This window comes from Solanum tuberosum, unplaced genomic scaffold (assembly GCF_000226075.1).
Source record: "Solanum tuberosum cultivar DM 1-3 516 R44 unplaced genomic scaffold, SolTub_3.0 scf00039, whole genome shotgun sequence".
Lineage (NCBI taxonomy): Eukaryota > Viridiplantae > Streptophyta > Magnoliopsida > Solanales > Solanaceae > Solanum > Solanum tuberosum.
In genome coordinates this window covers 865,311-875,672 of record NW_006238968.1, presented here as the reverse complement: position 1 = coordinate 875,672, position 10,362 = coordinate 865,311, and the positions used below count along the sequence as shown (strand labels likewise).

The 10,362-nt window shown below is 33.6% G+C and overlaps 2 protein-coding genes across 2 annotated transcripts in view; one reads left to right on the top strand and one right to left on the bottom strand.

Moving 5' to 3' along the window:
- The first annotated feature begins 683 nt into the window (after positions 1-683).
- LOC102590066 (DNA-directed RNA polymerases II and V subunit 8A-like) lies at positions 684-5,328 on the top strand. Its single transcript, XM_006343229.2, has 5 exons — positions 684-750; positions 940-1,022; positions 2,171-2,328; positions 4,096-4,190; positions 4,841-5,328. Exons 2-5 carry the CDS (start codon positions 950-952, stop codon positions 4,950-4,952), a joined length of 438 nt encoding a protein of 145 aa, XP_006343291.1. The 5' UTR covers positions 684-750; positions 940-949; the 3' UTR covers positions 4,953-5,328.
- A 2,432-nt stretch (positions 5,329-7,760) lies between these two features.
- The window catches only part of LOC102589506 (uncharacterized GPI-anchored protein At1g61900-like), a 6,765-nt gene continuing 4,163 nt past the window's right edge, over positions 7,761-10,362 (bottom strand). Inside the window, exons 4-8 of the mRNA XM_006343227.2 lie at positions 9,645-9,890; positions 9,509-9,520; positions 8,495-8,638; positions 8,349-8,393; positions 7,761-8,171 (exon numbers count right to left, since the gene is read on the bottom strand). Of these exons, the coding sequence (XP_006343289.1) occupies positions 8,074-8,171; positions 8,349-8,393; positions 8,495-8,638; positions 9,509-9,520; positions 9,645-9,890 (545 nt within the window). The 3' untranslated portion in view covers positions 7,761-8,073. The remainder of the gene's footprint in view (positions 8,172-8,348; positions 8,394-8,494; positions 8,639-9,508; positions 9,521-9,644; positions 9,891-10,362) is intronic.

Genomic DNA, 10,362 nt, shown 5'->3' with positions numbered 1-10,362 from the left:
AACGGTTTTGCAAAATTTTTTATTGGGTTATTGGTTCGGTTTTCGGTTTTATAATTATTTTTAATGGTTAAACCGATAACCCAATAAGACTATACTAAATTTACTAGTCTTATTGTTAATGGTTAAATGATTGTTACTTTCACACTTTTTGTTAATGGTTAAACGATTGTTACTTTCACACTTTTTCCTTTGAATGTGTCTAGTGTCTAAACTTGCAAGAAAAATGATTGTTACTTTTATGATTATTACTTTCATGCCAAATGTTGGAAAGATCATATGGTTTATTTGAAAATTTTCTTATCGTGTATATAATATATATGAGTATTTTCTTATTGGTTAAACCGAAAACCGAACCGTTAAGTACCATAAACCGATTAACCAAAAACCGATAAGAAATATGTTATTGGTTTGGTTATCAGTTTGATGTATTTACAAACCGAAAACCGATAAACCGAACCAATAACACCTAAAACCGAACCGAACCGACCGATGTGCACCCCTAATTATAATAGTTGAAGCATGTACCTAACTTTTCGGTACAAATTTGAGGGGAATTTATGTCTTTCCCTATAATAATTCGATGACATATTTACACAAGTTTTTCTTTAAATTTATATAAATATAAAAAATATTATTTAAATCTTACTTATATATAGTTTTAATATGTTATACCAATATTTTTATTTTTGGTAAAGAGTACGAAGAAATTGGCAAACCCTCCTCCTCTAGTCGCCATTACTGCTAACACCTGTAAGTTCTCCTAAACCCTAAATCCTAACCCAATTTTTGTTTCAAGTGATTTTTTCTAGAAGCAAAATTCATAAATTTGAGGTTAGATAACTGTAGAAATGATTTTTGCACAATTTTTTCTACCAAATTTTAGTTATTAGAGAGTAGATTCTGTATACTTTTGGCTTATTATGGGTGTGATTTTTGTAGGTTGTTCAAAATGGTTGAAACTCTGTTTGAAGATATATTTACAGTCACTCAGAAAGATCCTGATGGAAAAAAATTTGATCGAGGTATGCAAAATCATCATTAGTAATGGAATGAATTTTGAACTGTGAGCCAACACATAATCTGTAGAAGATATCAATGATTTATTTGTAATGTTGAATTAATCATCTAGATACTTTTTATCTATGGAAGAGAGTCTCGGAGTAACAGTAAAGTTGTCTCCTTGTAATCTATAGGTTAACGAGTTTGAGTTGTGGAAGCAGTTATTCATGCTTGCATTAGAGTATTAGAGTATTAGAGTAGACGGTCTATATCACATCCTTTAAAGTGCGGCCCTTTTAAAACTTTTTATCAATGCAAATCATTTTTTTGATGACCGTGGTTTTGGGTAGCTTGTGTGCACCGATAACTGTCACCTTCCACCCAGAACAAGTAAGAAGTAACTATGTCCATCAAGGCTAGGACAGATGGGAAGGAATCAACTGTGCTTGGGTTTGAACTTAAGACCTTTTTCATTGTAATTTTATTTCAAGTGGAAGTGAAAAGATGGTTGTGGTACACTACTTGAATGATAAGTTGAAGGGGATTGACTAAATTGTTTGTTTACTGTAGACCTGGGATGACATTCTCCTCTGGACTAATGCAATTCGGAGAAATAAAAGGTTAAGGAAAAGATGGTGGCGTTTAATAAGAAAAAGAAAAGGGTAGTATTCATGTAGTTGACTGGAAATATTCCAGATGAATGTGAAAAAGTGTTGATTATCTGTAATGAATTTCTTAGTCTATTCATATTTGCTGGACGACGTACTTACAGTGAGAGCTGCCTTTTGAGAAAAAGTTGTGGACTCTTATGTGACCTTTGTTGCAATAGTTTCCACTATAGGTGATTCAACTTTACGTTTATGTAGTTGTACCTTGTAGTTTTATTCCTCGTGAGCAATAAGGGGGCTTAGGAAGGGACATGGGGTTGTGTAGTGGTTCTGCCGGCCATGGACTGACCAAATAGCTATTGGGAGCATTGAGCACTAGAGTACTGATAAGTGTATTGCTGATTGCACATACGAGGGAGCAATAAAATATAAAGTTCATGCAGTTTTCTTGGCAAAACCATGTTTAGTTTATCATTGTCACCATGAATTATCAAAGTGCAGCAACACTTTTTTTGTTGTTGTTGCTGCAAATAATGTGATCGAATATAACTTGCATTTTGTAGTTAATCGCATTGAAGCACGGAGTGAGCAGTTTGATATGTTCATGCTACTGGATATAAACACTGAAATATATCCTATGCGCGTGAAGGATAAATTTATGATGGTTTTAGCTTCTACTTTGAACTTGGATGGGACTCCAGATACTGGTTATTTCATTCAGGTAATTTGCTGTAGTGGTTTATTTCTATCCTAGTTGATTTGCAAGTGTTAGCCTGTCTGATTTAATTTAATTTTGTGATTTGTGTAAAGAAATAAAATATGGTGCTTGAAGCTAACTTGAAGTCTCTGAGATTTTGAAAATGCAAACAATATAATCCAGTCAAATTTGAGGGTGTTCAACTTACCATGACGAATCACTTTCGTCAAAGTAAGAAACATCAAGTGCCTTTTGATGACGCGAAAATATATGTACTTTTGTTAAAAAACTAGCTATATACAGACATTTAGAATGTACAGTTTTTGTTTTCAAAAGGAAAAAAATATGCGTCTCGAACAAGTGATCCCCTTTAAGAAAATATTTAGGTTTTGTGACCTTGTCTATCTAGAGGTGATTAGACATGATATGGCGCAACTCTAGATATCTGAGGACATCACCTTAGATAGGAGGGTGTGGAGGTTGCGTATTATGGTAGAAGGTAAGTAGGACTGAAGTGTTGTCTTGCTTTTTGCGGGGTTTAGCCGTATTCTTGTAGTGTTTTGCTTTTGGTTCCATCATCATTTGTTGTTTATTGTGTTTAGATTATCACACTTTCCCTTTTTAATACCTACTTTGATATGTTGTACTCGAGACAAGGGTCCTTCAAAAACAGCCTTTTTACCTCCACGAGGTAGGGGTATGGTTTGCGTACAATCAACCCTCCCCAAACCCCACTTGTGGAATTTCACTGGGTATGTTGTTGTTGTTGTTGACCTTATTTATCTGGAATTGTTTAAAAATCTCATCGCATCTATTATATAGTTCAACTGTTAACTGGAAATAGAAACTAGAGAATATATCAACTTTTTTGTGGTGTCTGTTTTCACGTGTCATAGACACATTTTTGTTCCACGGAGGTGTGATTCCTTATGATATAGCCTTGTGATGGCTGTTCAATTGGTTTCTAAAATAATGGACAGGACAAACAAATTGTATCTGCCAGTGAAAGGGTGATAATCGTTTGGTATTGGCATGTATCCAATCACGAATCAGCACAAAAGGATCCATCTATTGTGCTATTTGGAGGATTGTGAAATGTTTTTTGATCCTTGAAATATTCTTAGGATTTCCCTTTCTTTTGAGAAAGACTCAAAGACAGAGGAACCGGAAATGAAGGAAAAGGAGCAAAAAAAGGGAATTCTTGATCGAATTGTCAATGATTGAGGGACAAATCCAACAAATGGGTTTGTCAGAATTTTCATAACCAAAATGGTGAAAATGCACGGCTCATTGAGCACCTTCTGTATGCAACTTTTACGTCAAAAAACATCCGTCAAATGTATTACACTGAAGGTGCTTTAAGCCTCTAACATCCATGAGCCTTTAGTGAATATTTTAAAAAATTTAAGTTTTGCTAGTAATTTTTTTAGTTTGTTTGGAGATCTGTGTCAGTAGAATGAGTCTCTTGTGGGGATTCATATAATTGACCCCAATTAGCTTGGGATTGAGGCGTACTTGTTGCTCTAAAGTATGTTTTCAAGAAGTTACTTTTCATGGAAGTCCTTAATATGAAACTTGATTTTTCTTTTTATAACACCTTAATGCTTAAAGATATTTTTTTTTTGAGATAAAAATGCTTAAAGATATAAAGCCTGACATAACTGCTAGGCAAATGCTTGTATGGATTTCCTTATTCCTTTTTTGGTTTGCCTTCTCATTCTTGTTCTACTTTGGTGTTTCAAACGCTTAGAAATCCTCATGGTACTTAATGGTGTTGCAACCTGATGACAGGGTAACAAGAAATCACTTGCTGACAAGTTCGAATATGTCATGCATGGGAAGCTATATAGGATCTCAGAGGAAGGTTCGGGGAAGCATGTTAAAGCGTACGTTTGGATAACTTATCTCATAATCAGTTCCATGAACATGTATTTATATTTCTGGATGTTCTTTCCTTTTCATTGGTGCAATACTGTCAGTCTGTCACACCTTAGCAATATATGCTTTGCTTCTTGTTTCGAAAAGTTGGCTTAGATTGACTTCTTAGGTCGCCCATTTGCTAAGATTAGATTTCAATTTGATTTATGTGACTTATTTTCTAGTGAGAGTTTTTTTTTCTATTGTGTTCATTTGTGGAATATAATTTATTTTCTTGCAACCCTGCTTCGTGAACTTTGCTTTTGAGCTGAGGGTCCATCCTTTCTACCCCACAAAGGTGATGTCTGTGTACATCCTACCCTCCCTGGACCCCACTTGTGTGATTACACTGGGTATGGTGTGGTTTGCTGTTGTTTAATTTGTGGAATATAAATGTACTTTCCTGTACTTGGTTTTTCTCTGTTTTTGTTTTTGGGCTAGACGTTTTGCCGGTTTAGCCTAATGTATATTCTTTTTCAGTTTTAATATTTAAAGATATTGTTTGAGAGTTGTCTATGTTCTGGTTGTTGAGACTACTCGATTTGTTGGTTTCCAATTAGCAAATCACGACTATTTTACTGATATAACAAGGGATTTACTGGTTTTTATTTGTCTTCAGAGACATTTTTGTTTCATTTGGAGGACTTCTGATGCAGCTGAGAGGAGATCCATCCATTGCAGCTAAGTTTGAGCTTGATCAGAAGATTTTCCTTCTCATAAGGAAGGTTTGATGTAAACAAATTTGGTAACAACTCAATTTGAACTTAAAAGGCGACGGACTATTTGTGAGCGCCTAAGCTATTGGCACGTGATAAATCGCGTGGTGGTCTCAGTTTCTCAAGGATACAAAAGAATGTAATTGAGATATATAATAACGTAGACCATGGAACAAGAGCTCTATATATGTTTTGCAAGGTCTTAAAAGTTTAGCCGTCTTAGAATCAACTTCAGATATGCGGGTCATTGCAGAGTGTGAAAGTTTCGAATTTAGTGGACTTGCTCATTCATCAAGTGAAGTAGTCATTGTTTAACCAATCTGCTCGTATGCCAGATTGTTTGTGCTTTTCTTATTTTGTCTCGCTCTAAATAGAATGACTCTCTTAGTTACGTTGTGTCTGACTTGAGCCCCCATGTCTGCTTTTCTCTACCCGCAATTCAATAAGTTGGCAAAGCCTACATAACATTAGGGTCGTCCCCTTCATTCTATGTGATTGACCCTAGCTTGGGTTGGGGCCTCGTCCCCTTCATTCTATGTGATTGACTCTAGCTTGAGTTGGGGCCTCGTCCCCTTCATTCTATGTGATTGACCCTAACTTGGGTTGGGTTTTTGGAAAGCTCGTTCCAACCAAGCTACATTATTCTATGAGTTTGTCAATGTTGAGGTAAAGCTACGTATACACCATCCTTTCTAGATCTTACTTGTAGAATTGAAATCGAGATTGTCCAACAAATATACTAAACATGGAAGTTAATTTTCATATAAGATATGTTTATACATACACCAAATCATATCAATTTCAATTAATATGAATAAGTTGTCATAAAGATGAAACATGTATGAATAAACAATGATTTAAGTAATAAGTCTTTTATAGAAAAAATATGTCATTCAACATTTGAAGAAATTACCAAATATGAAATAACACTTACGTAATTTTATTTTGGCCAAAAATTATTCAAGATATCTTCGAGATTTATTTTCCAATAGATATATTGGCATATATACGATTGAACATAGAGTTATCTCATTCAAAATTCAATCATAGCTAATTAATGTATATCGTTACCTCATTAAATCACTTAATTACGATAAATTAATATAATTTCGTATAAATATTCTCTGTGACAAACTTTTACTATCCCATACTTCATATAAAAATAACATCACGGTTAATTATATATGGATGCAATATTCAAAATGACAAAACTATCCCTACAAATCTCCTCAAACTCCTTTGGAGTCTTTTTCAATCCTACATTATAATTTCTGCCTAATTTGTTTCTAAGAACGTATTTGGTTAAGCTTATGAGTTGGTCAAACATACTTAATAATTACAATTATTCTAAGTTTATTTACTCGTTTGGTAAAATATTAAAAGGTCTATATGCTTACTTCCTCCTCACTTTGTAATTTGTATCGACCACTTCTTATTTTCTTTACAAAGGATAACTCTTAAATTTATAATTTTTTGTAGAAAAAATTAAGGGTATTTTAGTCATTCTAACAAAAGAACAACTTAAACACATTTTTACCAAGCAAATCAACTATTTATTATCAGTTTCAACACTTCTATCTAATCATGTATTTGCTTATTTATAGTATCAATTTTGACACTTACAAAATACTTTTTAGTTATTTACGATTAGTTAATCCAAACAAACTCTAAACCAAACGACCCCCTAGCTTTTTCAAAATTAATTAAAACTCTGAAAAAGGACATGCACTAATCGTCCCTAATTTCTTCCATAATGTACGCTTTTTAATTTTTATAGAATCAATTAAATTTATTTCATTGAACATTTGAACTCTTTTTTTTTTCACTATAAATATTTCATCCATTTTCTCAAACTCTCCAAATTACTCATTTCTTTCCACTATCCAAAAAAAAATGAACACTTTTTTCAATCGACCATATATGTATTCAAAAATTGAAAATGAAGACGAAGAAGATATTAAACATAGAAAAGCACAATTCTTGATTTATAAATCATTAAAGAAAGCAGATTCTATTGTGTCTAAGAGAAAAAAATCATCATATTGGTTGAAAGTGAAATTTTGTAAGTTGAAAATCAAAATTGGGAGGAAATTAAAGAGGTTGAGAAAGAAAATATTTTTTACATTTTCTTCCACTTCTACGAGTAAAGTTTGAAGAGTCTACTTTTACATTTTCTCATGCAGTGTTGTTGGATAACGAAGGAACGATCGATTTAGCGTGATCGTGTCATTATTTTTCCTATCACCTCCATGAATTAGTGGTAAAATTTGTGTACACTCTACCCTCTCCATATCTCATTTTATGGGATTTCACTGGGTATGTTATTGTTATTTTGTCGTTATCTTCTTTTCTTTCTCATTCTATTTATTATTTAATAATTTTTGTTTTGTTATAGTAGCTCTAAATTCTAATCCATATATGCCCTACTTTTCTGATTAAACTGACATTTTATAATGACGGTAAATGATACAATCTATTCGAATATTTTCTTTTAAAAAAGTTGAGGTGTTTGAAAATTATGCACTCCCTCTATCCTAATTTATGTGACACTTTTTATTTTTCGAGAATCAAACAGTTTAGGTTTGACCAGAAATTTGCGCGTGAAATCTTCAAATTTTTTAAAATGAAATTTATATATTTGTAAACTACACAAAAATTACTATAAATCACAATAATTGACAATTCAAAATAATTAAAAGATATTTAAAAATTTACGGTCAAAGATAGACTTGTTTGAATCTCAAAATCCAAAAAATGCCACATATATTGGAATAGAAGGAGTATTATTTTTATGCCAAGTAGAATGTGAAAAGAACATTATTATGCAACCTTGAAAACTAACTCATAGAAATATACTGTTAAAAATGCTTCATCAGGATTTCCAAATTATACAAAGGCAAAGTTTTTGTCACCTGAAAATATTTACATGAAAAGTCTACCGTCTAATTATTTACAATTCTTATTACCAAAACATGCAAGAACATAGTAAATTTTTTTGTCACAAAATTGATCTTGGAATCAATTTACTTAGGTGCATGATTTTCCTGCATTTGTATATTTTGAACTTTTGATGTCAATGAGACATCTTCAGACAGTTCCCTTTCTGGTCAAGATTTTACGCTTCCACGAAATACTGCTAGTAAGAAAGAATGGCAGCATTATATATACAGCAGACTTCCAGTATCATCGAGGCCGCCAGCAGAAGGTATGACCATATATTTAATCCTTTAAAACCTGACGAATTAACGAGAAATCAGTGTCAATGAACAGCCCTAAGAAATGAGTAGGATACAAACAACTTAAGATGGCGTTAGTGTTATCCCACAAGTGAGGTCTGGAGGTGGTGTGTACGCAGTCTTACCCCTACTTTAAGAAGGTAAAAACTACAAATGTGTAAGTAAATATTCTTACTTATTTGACCCGATGCTACAGCAGGAAGTGCAGGAATTCTCACAGCTGCAAAAGTAGGAAGTTCCGATATACATCAGTGACCAGTCATATAAGAAGAAAACTTTTTGCGAAGTGAAACTTAATAAGAAGGAATACGTCCAACATACACTTCTTGCATGATGAAGCTGGTAACTGAGACATAGATGGCCAAGGAGCCGGAATGTTGTCATTTAAGTCGCATACAAAGCCGATCCCCAAAGTTTTGTCCAGTATTGCATCTGATGGTAAACTAGACAAAAGACACCCCGAAACTATTCCAACATAAAGAACAACAAATAATTATTAACTAGTACAACAACGGTAACAACTAGGCCTCAATCCCAAACTACATGGGGAAATAATTTACTAGTGCTGTAAAAATTTTAGATAAAAAAGAAAGGATGAGGCAGGTAAAGATATGTCATAGACTTGTTGTATACAAGGTGGCTAATCTCGCAAACGGAAATGAACATGTACTTCCTCCGTTTCATTTCAATTTGTTTGACTGACTTTGACTTGGCATGGAGTTTAAGAAAGTAAGAAATACTTTTGAATCTTATGGTCTTAAACTAAAGATACGTAGAATGTATGAAAATGCTCTTTAATCTTGTGGTTGTAAATATGCGAATTGCCATGTGGAAAGATAGAATTGCCAAAAAAAAAAAAGAGGCATTCTTTTTTAAACAAAATAAAAAGGAAAGTAAGACTTCCAGTTACCAATTTCAAATAAAAAAAAGTACAGACAAACAAATTGAAACGATTGGAGTAATACATATTTAACGAGTAAATACACAGTTCTCTTCTCATAAGCAGTTTCACACTTCACTAGTCGAGGTTCCAAGATATCCAATTTAATTCAATCAATTGTTCTTCTGTACAGCTAACATTAATTCAACGTTCTTTTTTACCGAAAAGTTCTGTCAGTCTTACTGTTCTTTGAGTTCATAATCAATCATATCTATCAAAGCATCTCGATCAACATCTTCCAAGGTATCCTAATCGAAAATTTTAATATCTCATTATCAGGAGTATTAATTGTCAAAGAAGGTAACATGATGTGATAACTAAGGAACAAAACAACAAAGTAAAAAAGAAAAGGCGTATAGGAATGGACGAGCAAACACATAAAGTAGGTTTATTACCTTCTGGTGTAACTGGTGTAGTATAGACATTTGAAGATAACCAGATGCCACAAACATGACAAGATCAAAATTTGAAGTCAGCTCAAGGTATTTGTATGCTGTACAATGCACCAAAAGCATTCAAATAAAAACTGACCTTGTACAGAAAAATCCTTGAGGCTAATGTGACAGAGATTGTAGACATTTTTGCTAACATTGTCTTTCTGTAGCTTAAGTCCAAGCGAGGCAGCACAATCCAAAGCTTGCAAGTTGGTGACAAAGCTCTGCCTCTGTAAGTGAGACACATACCTCTCGACAGTATTACAGCATTTTGTTTGGTTATTCATCCCATCTCCACAAGCCTTTGTAATATTTTTCATGTTAGGAAATACCAAAGGGCACACTAAGGGGAAGAGAAAACAGATTAGTAGATTTATAATAATATGGAAATGCAAAGATAGGAGGTGAGAATGGAAGCTAGATTCTAATTTCTTCAGCAAGAATTTTGGTAACTTTGTGGAGCCAGTTGCATTGAGGATGATCGAATAACCAAGACTATGTTTGGTTTGGGGCAACAAGTGGAATTATAAGATAGTCAATAAAAGGAAACGTACTTCATCTTTACTTCTGTATTTTTCTTTTAGCTCTCTGATGTTCGTTACTCAAGCCGATGGTTTTCCGAAACAGCCTCTCTACCTTCTCAATGTAGTGGTAAGGTCAGTCTATATATACTCTACACTCCCCAGACCCCGCTTATGGGACTACATTGGGTTTGTTGTTGTTGGTACTTTCACCAGGTCATGAAACAAAAGAGAGCAAGAATACACTTTGGAATTGCTCCTAGTTATGATGGTCGGGGGGGGGGGGGGGAACAC